A 19,670-nucleotide genomic window follows, 5' to 3' on the forward strand; every position below is an offset into this window, starting at 1 on the left:
TGTGTGTGTGTGTGTGTGTACAACAGTTGTGGACAGTGTAGTTGACAAGATAGTTCCAGCTGTTTTTTATTTACAACATGACACACATTTCATACACACTTTACACTAACAACACAGTCGCACAGCCTGTCCTGGTCGGCCTCTAGTCCTAGTCCTGGTCCTGGTCAGGTCGGGTCCTAGTCTGGTCGGATCCTAGTCCTGGTCTGGTCCTGGTAGTTTCATAGTCCTGGTCAGGTGCTAGTCTTAGTCCTGGTCCATTCTTAGGCCTGCTCCTGGTTGGGTCCTAGACCCAACCTGGTCAGGTGCTTGTCTCAGTTCTGGTCCTGGTCTTGTCCTAGTCTGGTCCTGGTCAGGTGCTAATCCTAGTCCTGGTCCTTGTCTGGTCTAGTCCTGGTCCTGGTCTGGGCTAGTCTTGTCCTAGACATAGTCCTAGTCTTGGTCTGATGCAGGTCAGACGTAGGCCTTGCTGCTGCCGGTGCCTGCCCCTCCTGGCGCGAGGCTGTAGATGGGGAGGCCTGGAGACGGGGCTCTGTGCTTATAGGAGAACCTGAGGAACCACAACAACATCAACTCCAAGGACAAGTAGACAATCAGACACATAGAGAAATAAGTAGGTCAATGTATAAGTCTGAGTATGAGTCTAACTTCTAAGAAATATGATATGACTGTATAAACCATGTTGAGTGTTTGATATATATTATAACTGTTTACACTATGTGTAGTATTTGATATTTAACTGTATAAACTATGTGTAGTATTAAATGTATAACTGTAAAAAACATGTCAACTATTATATTAAATCTGTAAACTATGTGTCGTATTAAATATATGACAGTTGTTGATAGTTGTTTTAATCACCGTTGGATAGGGTATTGTTCCTCTTCCTTCCTATAGGAGCAGCAGAGCAGAGCTCCGCCCAGTAGACACAGACAGGAAGCAGCCCAGCCCTGGTATAGCCCCGCCCCCAGTTCAAACCTGCAGCACACAACCTGAGGTCAGCATTACTGCTTAAAGTAGCCCATTGTTAGCATTACCGCTAACAGTAGTGCTACAGCATACAGCCTGAGGTTAGCTTTACTGCAAAGAGTTTATTACTATTATGACCAATCATTGACCTTCTAGGGTGCAGGCCAGGTTAAGTAGGTGGTCTCCATGGTAACTCACCGGACTCCGCCAGAGTACGGGTCGTAGAACTCCTGCACCACTCGGCTGGCGTACCACGACACGGCCACAAGACCCAACGTACCTGAGGAGAGAGAGATGACCTGCTCCTTAATAACCCCTCCCTGTACTCTCTAACCCCTAGCTGGTGTGTGTGTGTGTGTGTGTGTGTGTGTGTTACCTGAGAGGAGGAACAGGGCTCCCCCGCTCAGGCTGAGTGTGTTCTTGGTTTGCGGGGACACCCGGCCCAGTTGGGTGCAGCGGAGCCCCATGACTGACAGCACCAGGGAGACCAGACCCAAGAGCAGGGCCACCACCATCAGACCCCGACACACCTGGATGTGGACTACACACACACACACACACACACACACACACACACACACACACACACACAGGAAGTCACACTACACACTGGAAGTCAGCCTGCATAAAAGGAAATCAGTTTGCAAAAAGGAAGTCACACTACAAACAGCCGATCACCCTACACACAGGAAGTCAGCCTAAATATAGGAAGTCAACCTACATATAGGAAGTCACGATACACACAGGAAGTCAGTATGCTGACTGGAAGCCAGACTACACACAGAAGGTATGCAGACAGGAAGTCACACTGCACAAAGGAAGACAGCCTGCACACAGGAAGTCAGTATGCAGACAGGAAGGCAGTCTGGAGACCTGGACCGGGAGTACCAAGTTAGCCAATGGGAATTGACCAATGGACAGTCTCTGGTCTATGTAGTTTACAGAACACTAGTAGTAGTAGTCACAGAACAAGGCATTGTAACACTTCTCAGACAAACAGGAAGTCCCGGGGCAGACAGGAAGTGAGAGAGGAGATCATACCTGGCAGGGCGAGGAGGGACTTGAAGCGGCTGCACTGCGTGGCCCCGAGGGCTGAGGACACGCAGCTCATCCAGAGTCCCTCAAACATCCACTGGCTCGTTGTCACCGAGTCCACCTGGCTTCGCACGCGCCAGCGATTGGAGCTAGTGCAGCTGGACTGGATGCACCAACCCAGCAACCCCATCACCACACCCACCACCTGCAGGGCCACTGCCATACCTCCGCCCTCCAAGACCCTGATAACCAATGGGCAGAGGGTCGCTGCCAATGTCATCCGCCTGATGTGTTGATTTGGTTATACATACAATATAGTATAACGTGTGAAACCTGAAGCGGCTGATAAATAATGAAGAAATGACGACAGCAGGCGGGAGATACATTGGTCCTGAGATAATTAATCCTCTCAGGGGTCAGGACATGACATCAGGCCAACATTGTGATGTCATCTACTACTATCCAACACACACTTTAATATCGTCCTAGAAACTAACCACTAGAGATTCCTGAACATGACAGATCTCGTCTTATTTTGTGAAATTATATTTCCCCTCAATTGCCTCCTGGTTAGACTCAAGAAACACGTCTACACAGTCCAGGGAACACCACCATCCTCCCTGCATCCTCAAAGAGGGATCTTACCAGACCAAAACGGCGCGGTGGATGTCCTGTCCCAATGTCTCGGATGGTTAATCCTCCGCCTTGCAGCTGCTCCACAGGTTTGCCTGAGTCTTACCAAGGTCTGGTCCTACAGCAGGTCTGTAGGTCCTAGAGTTGTGTTGATCCTACTGTATATCTAGATATTTGTTACTAGAGTAGAGCTGTCCTACAGCAGGTCCGTAGATCCTAGTGTAGATCTAGTTATCTGGTCCCACGAGTTCTAACAGTCTAGAGTATCTAGAGTAGGTCCGGGATACAACAGTCCTAGAGTAGGTCTGGTGCTTCAGTAGGTCTTCTTGTGTAATGGCGTTTGCCTCGTTTCTGGGGTATATATCGGTGGCTCCAGTGATCCTGGGGTCACTGCCCCCAGAGAGGGACTTTGTGAACAAACACCCTTCCAACAGTCACCTGACAGGAAGTAGAAAGCAACCCAGTGATGTTAACTGGTTCTAATCAGACATCAAGGTGACTCACCAGTAGTGTTAACTGGTTCTTAACGGAGGTCAAGGTGACTCACCAGTAGTGTTAACTGGTTCTTAATGGAGGTGAAGTTGAATCCCTGGCTGGAGTCTCTGGCTGGAGCCCAACTATACATTATGACAGGACAGTAAGACAGCTCTAGGGATCCTGTTGTATGGGCAGCGATCAAAATAGTTGTTTTCAGGACTTTAGACTCAAACACAGAGTGAAACCCAATCTACAAACACATGAGAGCGGACTAGGTCCCTCTAGAAGCATGTTATGCCCTGCAGTTAACCTGTTGGTTTAAGAGCAGAAATTAAACCATAGGAACTGTGGACCCATCCTCGTCTGACAGTTTGATTTCGAGGACGTCTTGGAGACCAGCTCCTTGTAGATCAGATCACATTTGGGAGACTTATATAAGATCTCAAAGACACAACATCTACAGTAGAACCTAAAACATGCAGACACATCTTCTGATTGCGTGCAGTACTACAGCATCTCACACACATACACACTTCTATGTAATCCCATGTTGGTGTCCATCCCTCTGGTCTCTGAGAACCAGTGGTGGTCAGGTAAATCATGTTTTAAGATTATCTCAACACAAGGTAGAGTTTAAATCAACTTTTAATCAGTTCAAATAAGCATTGTGTCAACACATTATGTTATAACCATCCTTCAGTCCTGGGATGGGCTGTGCCCTACATGGAGGGACCTGGCAGGGGGTCTAGAGGTGATATTTTACAACCACCAGCGGAACCAAAGCACCTCGTACACTGTTTACTTACCATATGTATCTACACATTCTACATCATCAACATAGACATAGACAAGAAAAGCAGATGACATTACATCCTGTTTAAAAGAGGCAGGTTTCCACGGTTACACCGAGTAAATACAAACAACTCACACCAGCACCATGGTGGTCAAAGTCCCTCTCTGGGGTTGGTTTCCATGGTTACCCATTTCTTCCAGTTTCCACAGAAACCCATGTTTGTTCCCATGGTTACCATGACCACTGTATTAGGGAGGAAATGTTTTTTTTCCCCATATATGGAAGATCCGGCATTCCTTATCCAATGTTGGAATTATGAGTTCCTACCGTTATAAAGGAATTCACTTAGCTGGAAGGCTTTACCTGACTTAACGAGGCCTAAGTAGGTCTAATGAGGCCTCGCAAGATAGTAAGCTAAAAAGATTTGGAGGTGATGACATCATGTGTTGGAGGTGATGACGTCTTGTGGTGGAGGCGATGACATCCTTTGGTGGGGGTGATGACATCCTTTGGTGGAGGTGATGACATTGTGTGGTGGAGGTGATGATACCCTGGTTTGGAGGTGATGACATCGTGTGCGGAGGCGACGACGTAGCGTTGTGACGTCATGGTGGGGAAGTCTGGCCTCAGGCAGAGCCTGATCCTCCGTTAGCCCCGCCCCCGGGGCCCCCTGGGCCCCTGGTACGCAGGTTGTGCCAGACCCGGACCAGCGAGTCCCGGTTCTTCCAGATCAGCTCGTGGCCAAACATGATGTACCAGCTGCGTCAAACACAAAGTGCCATGGGCTTGAGTATCTGCTGACATGCTGTGGTCAATGCTGGTCTTACCTGTCTGAAATGGTACTGGATTATACTGGACTTACATGCCAAACAGAGCTCCTCCCAGGTGAGCAGCATGGTCAAAGAACCGCCAGCCGAGCACCACACCTGCTGCATCCATGGCAACGATGGCCTTCAGCGCCTGTCACAGGAAAGAGGAGAACCAACCACTGTGAGGTTGAGGGTGTGGAGGTGGGACATTGTGAGGAGTATTTATAGGTATGGCTGACATACGTTTCCTGCCGTGAAGGTGAACATGGGGAGGAAAATGATGGCCAGCTTGGCTTCAGGCATCTTGGTACAAACAGCAGCCAGGACAGTCATGATTGCTCCGGACTGGGAAACAGACGAAACCACTTCAAACCAGTGTAAACAATTTGAACCACTTTAAACAACTGGAACCAATTCTAACGACCGGTTCATACTGAACCGGTCAGCTCAGAAAGACTTACAGCTCCAAGAGAAGGGCCAAACCTGCCCGAGGCCGTCTTGACGACGTAGCTGGCCATCGTAGAGACGACACCTGGAACACAACACAGCTGGTTGGCATGACAACCAGGTATTGGAGCAGACAGACAGGTAGTGGAACAGATATGCATCCAGAGGAGCGGACAGACAGATAGGTTACTTGCAGAGAGGTAGAAAGACATACAGATGGGTTAAATGCAGAGGTATACAGACAGATAGAAAGAATCCCTGCGGAGGGGAGGGTAGACAGACAGACAGACAGATGGGTTACCTGCAAAGAGTTTGACAGACAGGCGGTTTACCTGCGGAGAGGTAGACAGCAAGGAACTGCTCTGGTCCCAGCATGGAGACGGCACTGGACGAGAAGCTCCAGAGAACGTACATGTTGGCAGCGAGGTGGAGCAGGGAGTAGTGGCTGAAGGTGGAGAGGAGCATGGAGGAACACACTGCCTCTGGAGACCAGTAAGAGGGACCAACAGGTTAGAGAGTCTGGATTACATCCAGTGTTCTTGCTATAATCCGGTGTGTATTTGAATCCAATGTGTTTATTTTGATCCAGTGTGTTTCCACTGTTAGTGTTATAATCCAGTGTGTGTTTGGATCCAGTGTGTGTGTTATAATCAGAGGGACTGACTGGAGGCGCTGGGGTCAGAGGTGAAGTATCGCAGCATGGTGCGTTGCAGGGCCGGTACTCTCCAGCAGCAGTAGACCACCACGTTAGCAGCAATGATCCCTGACAAGATGGAGAAGCATTATTTTCGCCACACAGGGGCGCCACGACACCTCAGTCATACATGTGAAGGTGCTTTAGGTCCCAAACAAGAGGATAACCATTTATTTCAAGATATCTGTATACAGAGGTACAACTGTCTGAAGTCAAGAGTTTGACCTTTGACCCCTACTGGACCAGGTAGCTAATTGGTCCCCTAATAGTATTCACTACATAGGTAAAAGGGAATGAGGGAACACTGTAGTGCTGACTATACAGTGTTACACTACATAAGGAATAGGGAATAAGAGAACACTATAGCTTTGACTATATAGTGTTTCCTAGTGTTCAATACATTAGGAATAGGAGATGGGGGAACACTATAGTGTTGACTATAGTGTTCACAGCATAGGGACTTTAGGAGTTTTACTAAATGAGGTCATCAAGACATTTTTGCCTCCTTATATGCAAACAATGAAACCTAGATAAATTCACATGTAGTCGCTGAGCAGATTGTCAGCACCGATAGATACACAATTGCTACATGAAGAAGGCCATAGCTAGTGGAAGACAGTTGAAAGGAGTTTCAAGAATATAATCTCAGGTACCACCTACAGTGGACTGTATAGTGTTAATCATTATAGTGTTCACTACATAGGGAATATAAGGAATGAGGGAAGAAGCTAACCTTTTTAAACACGGGCCATGACTTGACCAGTGTGCTAATGTAAGCATCATTAGCATCCCAGGGCAGAAGCTTCCAAGTTGGCATCAGGACAAACAAGTGTTCTAGTTTCTTCCATTCTGGATGAAGGACAGGACCGGACCGGTCATGACAATGCATTAATACAATTGGTATAAAACCCACCTGTGACAGTGCGCTGGCCCTCACTCAAACTGTTCCACCATTGGTTGATCTGAAACCCGACCCCAGCCAATCAGAGATGGAGCATTATTGTTGTTCAGTCAGTGTAATCAGGTTTATGGTATTCTAAATGGTGCATGATGTTTTCTCTGTAAACGTGTCTGAATCACTTCTTTAAGACAGACTTTTTAGAATAACATCATATATCTTCCTCAGGATCCGCTCCTGGGGGCGGGGGGGAGATCATGTGACCCAACAGAAGCCAACCTCACCTCTTTACGGAAGTCCCCCTGTTTCTGTGGGCGGAGTTTCTCCATCCAATCAGCTCGCAGCTCATCAAAGTAGCTCTGGACACGGGACTTCAGTGACTCATACTGCCAGATGGCCGCGGCCGCGAATGAGCAGCCTGTAAACTAACCAATCAGATAACAGCCTGTAAACTAACCAATCAGATAAGAGCCTGTAGACTAACCAATCAGAATACAGCCTTTCAGAAGCAGCATTGCACATTTTACTGAAACAAACTAATAATCTGAAGACTGAGACTAGTACATATGTTATAACACAAAACATGTACCCTAACTACTGGAACTAGTATAGGTAGGTCCACTTTCTGATGGTTATTTCTAGTATAGGTATAATATCTTGGCCAGATATGTCTGACTGGCATAACTAGGATAGGTATAAAATCTTGGTGACAGTAACTGCATAACTACAGCAGCTAGTCAACACAGAAGTTACCATCTCTTACCCCTACTGTGAAGACCAGAGGTTTGACCAGTCTACCAAAGGTCCTGGGTGGATTCCTGGGGATCTGGATAGTTTGCGGAGGGTCAACCCCCCTCTTGCTGGTCCATGCCTCGCTGGCTTCTGTGTGAGAGGGGACCACCTCCTCCTCTACTCTCTTTGCATCTGTCTTCTTTGCTGGTCTCCTGAAGGCACTGCGCTGCTGGAAGCCATGCTTCAACCTGAGGCCGAGATGAAATGTAAGTGAGTCCCATAACCCCTAGGTGAGGGCTCCTGAACTCAACGTGTGACATTAACATCTACACACACTCTTATCCCCCCACTCGTCTACAGGGGGAGCAGCTGGGCGGGACCAGAGCCCAACCAAAACAAACACACATGACAAGCTCGACAGCTGGATGATACGGATTCTAAACACAGAGGTCGGCATTAGCTTTAGGTACAGTAGAATCACGTAAACCAACCCGCACTACCGATTAAGACTGACTTATTAACCAACTAACTGACTGAATGATAGACTGACCAATTAACAAACTAACTGACTGACTGAAAGACAGAGTAAATAAATTACAAACTGAATGAATGAATGAATGAATGAAGGAACGAATGCATGAATGAATGATGAATGATATCAGCCTGGACGTGTTGACATGGTTGAAAGGCTGTCAGGTTTAGTTAGCTAGCGAGTTAGTTGTGAGTTAGCCACACGGCTAGCATAGAGTATTAAACACATGATATCGCTCTTTACACATTTAGAGTAACTTAAATACCTGTTGGCCCTGGAGGCTGAAGACAAGAGATCCTGTCTTGCCAAGGACCTCAATATACAGCCTCTCCACGCCATGGAGCCAAGTAACCCCGAGTAACCTGACTAACCCCACACTGCTTCTCTTCCGGGTCAACTGGTAATGGACAACAAGCGCCACTCTAGGGCCAAAACCGGTAATACACCTAATGATGATAATGATAGTAATAATAATAATTATAATAACGATAATGGTAATAATAATGATGATGATAATAATAACAATGAAAGTAATGATGATAATAATAATTGTAGAGGACAAAGTGTGTCATGAACACACTTGAGTGTTTAATAATCAATTTAAATGAATTTAAAGACAGTTAATAAACTAGAAAATGTATTTCCTGTAGAAAATGCGGTGAGTCCTGTAGTGAAAAATGATGTTGAAAATATGTTTTAGTAAAGCCACATAGTTTAAGACGTAAAGAAATGTTAAATGGCTTAAATCAAGTGAAGGGATTTGAACAGTCTAAATGCAGTAAACAATATAAACATGCACACCATAGAGTCCTAACTGTACTTATATTGACCTTGATTTGCACTGACCTCCGTGACCATGACTAGCTGTGAACAGAAGCAGACAAAGCAGAACAGGAGGAACAGGAGTTCCCGGCGGCAGGCCTTACGGGGCACTGTGGGGAACAAATCTATGACCGACGTCATCACCACCTCCAAGCAGAAACAGAAGATGGCTCACGTGTTGGTGTGTGTACGGCGAAGACTATAACATCTGTTTTTGTATTGTTGTTGTGTTTTTTTTTTAACTTTTCTCCACACTTACCTGAGTGTCCAGGCCCAAGAGAATGATCATAATGAAGAAACACACAGCCCAGGCAGCTGCATCATGGTTATCCCTGAGGATATGCAACAAATGCCAGCCCTGGGCCTGATGATCATTGTATTAGATACACAATATTTTTTGTCTTGACCTTTACTTATTAACTGAAACCCTGTTTTCTGCATTTATTTGTACCAATATAAAAAAAGTATATGAAGAATCTGTTTTTTTTTCTCTTTGGATGCATCTTCCTGCAGTAGCTGACACTTCCTCAATGGGTGTGTTCTGCATCTCTGCCACACACACACACACACACACACACACACACAGTCAGAGCTCCATTAGGATTGTACGGATTGTACTGGAGTAAAAGTACAGTAAAAAAAAATGATGCAGACAAATAGCTTTCTATTTCAAAAAGCTTAAATAAATAAAATTAGAAAGCAGCGACTCAAAAAATGTTTCCCTGGCGACCTGAAAGCAATTTGCCACAACGTATTTAGTTTTACTCTTTAGGATAACCTATTTGTCGCATCATAAATAACAGCTTATTTCTGATTAAATATTAAATTGGTAGTAAATGTGATTGACAGGAGCCAGGAGCCTATAGCGAGCCACGCCATCAGTCAGGCCTAAATTCCACATATCCAATTAACCAGCTAAAACCGGTTAAAACTTGATAATTTCATTGTATTTCACACCAAGCAGAGGTAAGTCGTCAATCAAAATGAAAACAAACTAGTTGTTACTGACAATTATATCGTTAAGTGGCAACTATTGAAATGCCTGAACCAAAATGTGATATTTATTTCTAACTTCTGTGAATCAAAGATAAAACACTTTGCTGGATTAACAAATACAAATTGTTATTGGTTTCTGAGCGCTCGTTTGGTCGCGGTACGCAAAACAGTATCAAGTAAATATTTACTTTTTGCATCGTGCTATACCATAAACAATTTTTACAAAAACAGGTTTTCATAATTACGTTTTACAAATACGAATCTCTCCGGCTGAGTTTCAGTACATCTGTTGCTTTGTGCGTGTGCGTGTGCTGATAGACATTACATTCCGATTTAGAGTAGGCCTACTTTATTCATCTCCTAGGAGTGACTGTGTTCCTGTCAGAGCTGTTTCATACAACGGAGCGTCTATTCGTGGTTCTGGTACTTTTAGCCTTGGCCACACAGGGGGGCTAAAAACACCCTTTGCGATGAGGATTCGCATCGTGTAGGCCTACTTTATATGAATGGGGTTAGAAACTGTATCATAAAGTTTCAAATTCAGTGCCTCCCTGATATTCTGAGGACAAGCCCTAAGACTTAAGGAGAATACTTAAACATTACATTTGAATCTAGCAATAAGTCAAGGATTCAAGTAAGCTGTTTTACTTGCATGTTCTATTGAGGAGGCTAACAATGCAAAAATAGTGTAGCTATTCCCAATGCTATCCTAGGCAATCGTGGGTGTACAAATGTATTTGGGGAGGATCACCACACTTAAAAACGTTCGGAGAAGATCTTGTCAGGGTTACCTTGTCTGCAGCATTTTTTTTTGTTACATTGTGTGATCAATATGCCAGTATATATATATATATATATACGGCAATATATTTCATTATGATTATGTAAGAGTATGTATAAAGTGTCTGTCTTTCATAAGTCTAATCAAAATAGTAGGCCTATGTACGTAAACTCTCATGGTGAAGACTCATTACTATGTCTTACAGGTGACCGTTGAGAGGCTGGTCCACCAACTACGGCCGAGCCACCGGAGCAGATCCCTCGCTTCCATCGCAGGGTTGGGTTCCCAGACTTGACTGTGGCCGACGTGATTCTCGAAGACCCGGGGAGACGTAAGAAATCCGGACAAATCAACCACCAACAAAAACCCCAACACGGCGAAAGCTAAGTAGATATTTGTTTCTGCATAGAATTTGAAACTGCTAAAAGGAGTGTTGGTTGTTGGGACTTTACGGACCTGACAACACTGTGGGATAAGTAAAGAATACTCAAAATACACTGAATGGTTGTTAAATACTGAATAGGGGTAATGTATTATTGCCGTTGAACTGCATTGAAGTGTTTTGCCCCATAACTTGATGAATTCTTGTGTATTTGGTAAAACTTTAAAAATAGCAATAGCAACTCCAGCCAGGGGTTGGTGAGATAATCGAACTATATGTCAGAACTAAAGTAGTGTGTTCAGGGAACAGTAGGCCTAATCTACACAGACTAACCCAATACTATCGTTCCCTGCCCCCTCACAGGATACTCGTCCTGCTGTGTCTCCATTACGCACACATTTATTTATCCAAAGCGACTTACAACGGTTAATGCACACATTCACACACCAACGGCAGAGTCAACCATGCAGGGCGACAGCCAGCTCGTCAGGAGCAGTCAGGGTTTAGGTGTTTTACTCAAGGACACTCAGACACTTTAGCTAGGAGGAGCCAGGGAATGATCTAGCAACCTTCCGGTTACCAACCAACCCGCTCTACCTCCTGAGCTAAGCCGACCACAAACATAGCTGCAGCACCCTGCAATAGGCCAGTATGGAAGGCTGGTTAGCCAACGACGGGCCCCCTTCCCATGGAATAGTCTGCCACCTGTGATCAGGGAAGCTGACTCTGTGGAGCAATTCAAAGCAAAGCTTAAAACGCACCTTTACAGCCTTGCGTTTGAAACATAGGGGTGCAAAAACAATACAGACACAATGCGAAGACCGCTGCGTGTTTGTTCATTCTTTTGCAGATACTAAATTAGCAGTTACTAAATTAGTAGCAGTATACATTTCCACTATGTACTTTTCCCCTTCTAATTCACTATTCTGTCTGTTCTAGCGTGTTGCGGTGACTGCGACTGGATGCCTGGACTGTCCTCGTGGTTAAACGGCCAGCACCCCATCATCAATTTTTATGTTTTGCCTGTATGTATGTCAATTGTGGCACCCTCTGCACTCCTGACCATCCCTGGAAGGAGGGATCCCCCACTCTACGTTTCCTCCTTTCTGATTAAGGGAGTTTTTTCTTGCACGTGTGGGGGCTTGGGTCAGGGGGGTGTCATAAATACTAGGCCTGTTAAGCCCTTTGAGACTCTAATGGTGATTAAGGCAAATAAAATTGAATTGAATTGAAGACTTTGTCTCCATCCCTCCACTTTGCAATCTTTACCACCTATGGGGTGAAATTGATTGTATCCCAGGCACGGCATCCTGCAATGGGCCAGTATGGCAGTGTTCATTTAGTTTGCAAATAAGCAATCGGATTGACAAACATTATGAATCATCATTGGTGTTTATTTGTTGCAATGAAAAAGCAAGGCCATATTCTTTTTTTATATGAGACTTGGTTATATTTGTATTTGATTTTAAGATGAATAAAGATGTTTCATATCACAACAGTTAAGTCTGTGTCTGTATATTGCATGTTCAAACCTAAACCATAATTCCAGGTTAATAGATGTTTCCTCTTGGAGTGTATGAGTTTGGAAATTCTAGAGAAAGGTTTAAATAATGCTTTACACTTATCCGATTTTTGTCAACTAAAATAGTATGATATCAATCATATATATGAAAACAATTCGGATTACTAAAATATGACTAAAACTAAATTGCATTTTAGTCAGAAGACTATGACTAAAACTACAAAAATACAACTTTATATGGTGTCGTTTTGGCCCCCATGTATAGAGGCAGAAACTAGTCAGAACTGGTTTTCACCTTACTAATGTGTGGTCCAATGAGGTACTAATGTCAGCTTTAATATCATGTGCTCTAATGAGGTAGTATAATAAACTAGAAAATGCATTTCCTGCAGAAAGTGCGTTGAGTGCTGTAGAGTTCAAAAGTCTAAATGGAGTAAACAATATAAACATGCACACCATTTAAAAATGTAAATGGTTGGAAACAAATAAAGCTCAACTAAACTAAATTTAAACTGTGATTTTATTTAAAAAAAAGTATAAAGGTAATAGAAATTCTGTTTTCAGATTATTGAAGTGTGTTGATTTGTTAAATCTTGAACGAAGGTTAACGATAAAAGATTGACCAAATTACGAAGTATGAAGTTTTAAGTGTCAGAGAATGGGTGGACGGCTCCGCCGTCCTCCCATTGTAAAAAATAGTATTTTAAAAGTCGAATATCTTAAAAAGTACAATATTAAAAAAAAAAACTGAAAAGAAGTACGCAGCACTCACATAATAAAACTTAAGAATAACAATAGTTGAGCCAAGCGCTGCATGCAGCACTCATCCATGCACTCACCTAATAACTGAATACTTCAATAATAATAAACAGCTATCAAGGACGTTTATTTTTGGCGGATAAAAAAAGGAAGGATTATTCAAACCATACAAATATAGTCGTAATTACAAAAAAACATGATTCAACTGCTTTAAAAATATTTAAGTAACTAAATATCTTACTCAAGTCAAAAGAAGAAACTTTACAGGATATACGGTAAAAATATTGCTTTCACAATAAAATGCATTAGAATCCGGGCCAGTCCCTAAGGCTATATACATATGCATGATGAATCAACGATGTGGTGTTGAGATTAAATTAAAGCAGTCAACAAAACTAACGACAAAAGTTTACAAAATAATATCTTGTTAATTAATCTACGGGATGATGGGAGCTAGGACCTTTAATGTGAAAGCAGACGGGTGCGTTAGTTTCCCTTGTTTCCTCCGCCCAACAGACGGAGGAGGTGTTTGTAACATGGCGGCCCCTGCGCTCTCTAGTCGGGCTGGGTCGGTAGGGAGCCTCGGCAGCAGCCCCACGGCTACCCCCGGTTCCTCCAACAACAATAACAAGAGCCTGCAAGCCTGCCCAGAGCTGGACTTCAGGTCTGGGTCCCGGGTGGACGAGCTGAACCGCCTCATCCAGGAGTTTAGCAAACACGACCAGCGTGAGTATGACGACCAGCGGGCTCTGGAGATCCACACGGCCAAGGACTTCATCTTCTCCATGCTTGGTGAGAACCATAGACAACAAGTCCCTCCGTATCTGTATCTGCTCTGTTATTATGAAGTGTTCATGTGGTTGATGTGGTGTAGAGCGGGTCGGGGGTCGGGCTAGGGCTGCACCGGCAGCTGGACCCCCTCCAGGAACACTCGACATCAAGTAAGCTGTCCTCCGATAACGTCTTCTGCTTCATTGGACCCAATCCACACATCGCTAGCTGGGCTAGACCACTCCTCTTTCACCCTGCTCTCACCCCCATGAACCCCCTGCAGAGAGGCGAGGCCTGACAAAGTGTACCCTCCACTACAGTGGTCTCCTCCGTGTAGCAAGCCCGATACCACTGGTGGGGCCGAACGGAAGGGTTAGGGGGAAATCATATTATTATATTATCATTTAGCATCATTATTAATACTCTAGTGACCCAGGATCTAAAATTATACTATCATCATTTCAACTGTAGCGACCTAGGAACTAATACTATCATCAATATTCATACTGTAGTGACCTAGTAACTAACATTATACTATCATCATTATTAATACCGCGACCCGACCCCGGATAAGCGGTTTGAAGATGAGGATGAGGATTATTAATACTAGTCACCTAGGAACCAATATACCATTATAATTTTTCATCATTAGAAATACTGTAGTCACCTAGTAAGTTATATTATTATTTAGCATAAATATTAATACTGTAGTGACCTAATAACTAATATTATACTATTATCATTCAGTGTCATTAGTGACAAGTGACCTAGGAACCAATTTTATACTATTGTCTTTATTAATACTGTAGGGACCAATATTATACTGCTATCATTACTAATAGTGTAGTGACCTAGGAACTAGTATTATTGTTACTAACCAAGCAAACTCCCCTTACGGCTGCATTTGGAATTTAAACAACTCTGAATCTGGGTAAAACCAAGGGCCAACTTACATCTACTATCCGTTTAAATCTGTACATCAAATAATTACATTCTTTGAAGTCTACATTACATCACTCTGTCTCTAATAAACCTTGACTAACTCTGCACATCCAACCAATTTAACCATCAAATGTTACTGTATGTATATAACCCTGTATACAACATCCAACCAATACAAGAAACATAGCAGAATCAATATGAAAGCCGAACCTGGTCCACAACTAATCTCTAAATGAATTCCAGTCCATTACCGGTCAGCTGTAAAAAGCTTTCTGAGCCGTCAGCGGAGATGATCTAACTAGGGAATAACATCGAGACAGATGCTATACTGTTACTCTCTGCAGCTTCTCTGCTACCTACCCCATAATATTCCACTCTAAACTTAAGTTATAACTTTGCACTGATCATCACTAATACGATTATTATATCATAAATGAAAACTAATAATGAAATTAGGATTTAATGTCTGGTATTCTGCAGCCTGTTCAAAACCTGAACCTGAACTGTGTGTGTGTGTGTGTGTGTGTGTGTGTGTGTGTGTGTGTGTGTGTGTGTGTGTGTGTGTGTGTGTGTGTGTGTGTGTGTGTGTGTGTGTGTGTGTGTGTGTGTGTGTGTGTGTGTGTCATACACCATAGACTTCAGGTGTTATTAAGGCTATCTAGCATTTAGCTGGCACACACCTCTCACCGACTGTCCTCCTGATATGGTGGTGTTGTCTGACCTCTACCTGTCTGTCCTGTAGGTATGGTCCAGAAGTTGGACCAGAAGTTACCTGTGGCCAACGAGTACCTGCTGCTGTCAGGAGGGGTCCGGGAGGGCGTGGTGGACATGGACCTGGACGACCTGAGTGTCTACGCCCGGGGAACGGACTATGACATGGACTTCACCCTGCTGGTACCGGCACTCAAACTCCACGACCGGAACCAGCCCGTCACGCTGGACATGCGGCACTCGGCGCTGTGCCACTCCTGGCTGAGCCTGCGTCTGTTCGACGAGGGCACCATCGCCAGGTGGAAGGACTGCTGCACCGTGGTGGACCACATCAACGGAGCCACCAACTTCTTCTTCTCGCCCACGCTGGTGGCTGACTGGTTCTACCAGTCCATCTCGCTGGTGCTGCTGGAGGTGCAGAAGAAGCCTCAGAGAGGCATGCCACGGGTGGAGAAGGTGGAGCGCAATGGCACCATCATCTCTGTCATTCTGGGCGTGGGCAGCAGCCGCATGCTCTACGACATCGTGCCGGTTGTCTCCTTCAAGGGCTGGCCGGCCGTGGCCCAGAGCTGGCTCATGGAGAACCACTTCTGGGACGGAAAGATCACTGAGGAGGAGGTGATCAGTGGCTTCTACCTGCTTCCCGCCAGCTCCTTCAAGGGTCGCAAGGAGAACGAGTGGAGGCTGTCGTTCGCCCGCAGCGAGGTGCAGCTGAAGAAGTGCATCTCGTCCAGCCTGATGCAGGCGTACCAGGCCTGCAAGGCACTGATCATCCAGCTGCTGTCGCGGCCTAAGGCGGTCAGCCCCTACCTGCTGCGCAGCCTCATGCTGTGGGCCTGCGACCGCCTGCCTGCCCCCTACCTCTCGCAAGAAGACTTCTCCGCCCACTTCCTGTTGGGGCTGATTGACGACCTGCAGCACTGCCTGCTCAACAAGATGTGCCCCAACTACTTCATCCCACAATGCAACATGCTGGAGCACCTCTCGGACGAGGCGGCCATGCTGCACGCACGCAAGCTGTCGTCTGTGCGCTCCGACCCGGCCGAGCACCTGCGCTCCACCATCGAACACGCCAAGGCTGCCAACCGCCTCAGCTCGGAGCTGCAGTGGCGCGGCGGGGGCAGCAACCCGCCCTCGCCGCAGTCGGACGCCGGTGGAGAGAGCCAGCCTGACGACCGACTGGCCAAGAAGCTCCAGCAGCTGGTCACGGAGAACCCGGGGAAGTCCATCTCTGTCTTCATCAACCCCGACGACGTCACCAGGCCTCACTTCCGCATCGACGACAAGTTCTTCTAAGAACACGCCTGTCCTCTCCCTCTCCTCTCCTTCTCCTCCTAGTGGCCTCTCCTCTAACTGGATGGATATTTTTTTATCTTTATTTTTTCACCAAGTGACGTTATATGATTGTTTTCCTTCTTTCCTTCCCTTGTCTTCTGTGATCTAAGGTTCCTATGGGCCTTTACTGACTGGACGCTCAGTTTTGAAGTTGAAGGAAAAATAAAACTGTGTTCATCATCGTCCAATCAGTGAGCTGGTTCCACAAACTAAGATGGCAGCTCAACAGGGCTTTTTTCCCCACAATGCTTTTAACTTCAAATGTGAAATGTCCTGTGTTTCAAGTCTTAGAAGATACCCAGGGTCTCTGACTAACCCAAACGGTTCAGAATCATTCATGTCCCACTAACTGATCATAAATATGTTTGAGTCCAGATTGGTGCTGGGCTATATTTGAGCTAAATGTAGCGCTAAATCAGCGCACCTGTGGGTTTCAGGTGAACTTGCCTCTCATTGGAATGTCTTACTGCTGAAAATAAGTACAGGTCAATAGATATGGCCTGACCAAGGACCCCATGTCAGGTTGGTCGAACAGTAGCTAACCCCTAGATAGATAGACAGCTGGGTAGCTAGGAAGCACATGTAAATATGTACTGACCAAGGGGTGAAGGCTAGGTAGCTAGGAACCACATGTAAATATGGACTGACCAAGGGGTGAAGGCTATAGGTATAGGAACCACATGTAAATATGGACTAACGAATGGGTGAGGGCTAGGTAGCTAGGATCCACCTGGGAATATGGACTGATGAAGGGGTGAGGGCTAGGTAGCTAGGTAGTTACACTGCTAGGTAGAAAACTGACAATGTGTTGATTTATTCTTATTTTGCACAGAATGTAAAGAAATTCTTTATCATGAATACCTCGCTCTTATGAAGAGGATTGTGTGTCAGCCTGATGACTAGGAACACTTAACCTGACCGTTGACAAGTTCTCAATGTGGTACCAAGTAATAATACTACTTTTAAAGGTACAGGATGCAGTAGAACCCAGAGTAGGGACACCTGCACTACGAGTATGGTTAGCTCCAGGCTAACGGCATGTTCTCCAATGGATGCTGTTGCCGTGTTTACACACTCCCTCCATCCAACTGCTCCTCGAAAGAAGTGACCATGAGACCGTAATCATGGCTACAACTATCAGGGTTGGATGGGACTTCCTTCACTCCGTTTGTTTTGTATCGTGCACTGCACCCTCCCGAAGTGCAATTAGTCACCCCCTCCCGGTCACGCACTCACCTCTACATGTTGAACTCCTTGTCTCTGTCTTGTCTCTGTTGAAAGCTTGGCTGGATTTGTTATTGTTGTTTAGACGGGTGTCCATGTGAAGCTAGCTCCTCCCCAGCTCCATGGTCTCCAGAGCTAGTTCTCCTGCGATAGACCTGGGGATGACACACACTTAGACACCTTAGTTGATGAGGCCTCCGAGGAAGAACCCCTCACTGGGTACCCAAACATAAACATTTTAGCTTATACTCACACTTATCCATCTCTGACTCCAACATATCTAAACATAACCATTTGTAAAGTTGTAAATGTCATGTCATTTCACTTCTAAATACCTAAATGTAATCTAACCGTAACCATAGTTTCCCCTTTTCTACCCAGGCAGGGGAGACTAAAGGCAGGTCTCTGGTGGACACTGCCGAATGGACACTGGCGCTGGCTAGTGGACACTGGCGAGTGGACACTAGAACTGGCTAGCTTATGCTAGGGGTTAGCTCCACTGATACGATATACTGTTGTAAATAGCACTGGAAGAGTGTCACACTACAGAAACTTGACTAATAAAGACACAAGAACCATGGAGGCTCTGTCCTGCTTATTGTGCCCCAACCACCTCACTGTATTCATACTAACTCTGCCTCCATCTGGATGAGAACCGCCCCACATGAAAATAGAAAAAAACAATAAAAAGCAGAACACAGAGATGATGTGGTTTGTAATAAGTCGGATCAGCATGTTGTCTTTTCTAAACTTTTTCTTAACACACACCGTTACACTTCTCCCCTCACTCACCCATACCCCACCCCCACCGAGGTATTTTTAGCTCCTGTTGTCTCAGCTCTGTCACACACCTGCGCCCTGGAACTCCTGAGACCAGACACACCTCACCACGTTCTACTATAGTACTGCCACAGTACAGACCACCGTTATTGCATAAACACAGTCCTACCATAGTACTAACAGTACTACCACAGTATAACTACACCTCACCACGTAAACAGTACTACTTTAGTACTAACATAGTACTACTGTGGTATACTACCACAGTATAACTACACCTCACTTTAGTACTAACAGTACTACCACAGTACAGACACACCTCATCACGTAAACACAGTACTGCTATAATACTAACCGTACTACAACAGTACAGACAACCATCATCACATAAACACAATACTACCATAGTACTAACAGTACTACCGCAGTATAACTACACCTCACCACGTAAACACAGTACTACCACAGTACAGACAACCGTCATCACATAAACACAGTGCTACTATTGTACTAACATAATACTACCACAGTACAGACACACATCAAGTAAACACAGTACTACTATAGTACTAACATAGTACTACCACAGTACAGACACATCATCATGTAAACACAGTGCTACTATAGTA

The 19,670-nt window shown here is 45.0% G+C and overlaps 3 protein-coding genes across 3 annotated transcripts; 1 reads left to right on the forward strand and 2 right to left on the reverse strand.

Annotated features, from left to right (window-relative positions):
- Positions 1-50: 50 nt before the first annotated feature.
- On the reverse strand, positions 51-2,973 carry cldn15lb (claudin 15-like b). The gene is made up of 6 exons (XM_084466906.1): positions 2,647-2,973; positions 2,008-2,243; positions 1,343-1,507; positions 1,165-1,246; positions 859-975; positions 51-547 (listed from the first exon to the last, which is right to left on the reverse strand). The coding sequence occupies exons 2-6, from the start codon at positions 2,222-2,224 to the stop codon at positions 451-453; spliced, it is 678 nt and encodes a 225-aa protein (XP_084323032.1). The 5' UTR covers positions 2,225-2,243; positions 2,647-2,973; the 3' UTR covers positions 51-450.
- A 765-nt stretch (positions 2,974-3,738) lies between these two features.
- parlb (presenilin associated, rhomboid-like b) lies at positions 3,739-8,382 on the reverse strand. Its single transcript, XM_084466959.1, has 10 exons — positions 8,282-8,382; positions 7,516-7,732; positions 7,037-7,177; positions 6,768-6,816; positions 5,825-5,923; positions 5,493-5,642; positions 5,175-5,245; positions 4,957-5,058; positions 4,767-4,864; positions 3,739-4,663 (listed from the first exon to the last, which is right to left on the reverse strand). The coding sequence occupies exons 1-10, from the start codon at positions 8,353-8,355 to the stop codon at positions 4,531-4,533; spliced, it is 1,134 nt and encodes a 377-aa protein (XP_084323085.1). The 5' UTR covers positions 8,356-8,382; the 3' UTR covers positions 3,739-4,530.
- A 5,432-nt stretch (positions 8,383-13,814) lies between these two features.
- Positions 13,815-18,811, forward strand: LOC311342315 (nucleotidyltransferase MB21D2; the record flags this gene model as incomplete). The annotated part of the gene is made up of 2 exons (XM_084467162.1): positions 13,815-14,070; positions 15,734-18,811. The coding sequence occupies 2 exons, from the start codon at positions 13,815-13,817 to the stop codon at positions 16,996-16,998; spliced, it is 1,521 nt and encodes a 506-aa protein (XP_084323288.1). The 3' UTR covers positions 16,999-18,811.
- Between the last annotated feature and the right edge of the window lie 859 nt (positions 18,812-19,670).

This window comes from Micromesistius poutassou, assembly GCF_964030765.1.
Source record: "Micromesistius poutassou genome assembly, chromosome: 4".
Taxonomy (NCBI): domain Eukaryota; kingdom Metazoa; phylum Chordata; class Actinopteri; order Gadiformes; family Gadidae; genus Micromesistius; species Micromesistius poutassou.

Bases quoted from the DNA above. Each gene is read 5' to 3' on its own strand.
- cldn15lb (XM_084466906.1), bottom strand. From the start codon at position 2,224: ATGGCAGTGGCCCTGCAGGTGGTGGGTGTGGTGATGGGGTTGCTGGGT. The intron at 1,508-2,007 runs GTATGATCTCCT...GTGTGTGTGTAG, and splicing joins GTCCCTCCTCGCCCTGCCAG to TCCACATCCAGGTGTGTCGG. The intron at 976-1,164 runs GTGAGTTACCAT...TGTGTGCTGCAG, and splicing joins CCGTACTCTGGCGGAGTCCG to GTTTGAACTGGGGGCGGGGC.
- parlb (XM_084466959.1), bottom strand. From the start codon at position 8,355: ATGGCGTGGAGAGGCTGTATATTGAGGTCCTTGGCAAGACAGGATCTC. The intron at 7,733-8,281 runs GTATTTAAGTTA...TCTCGGCCTCAG, and splicing joins TCAGCCTCCAGGGCCAACAG to GTTGAAGCATGGCTTCCAGC. The intron at 5,059-5,174 runs GTAAGTCTTTCT...TCTGTTTCCCAG, and splicing joins TTGGCCCTTCTCTTGGAGCT to TCCGGAGCAATCATGACTGT.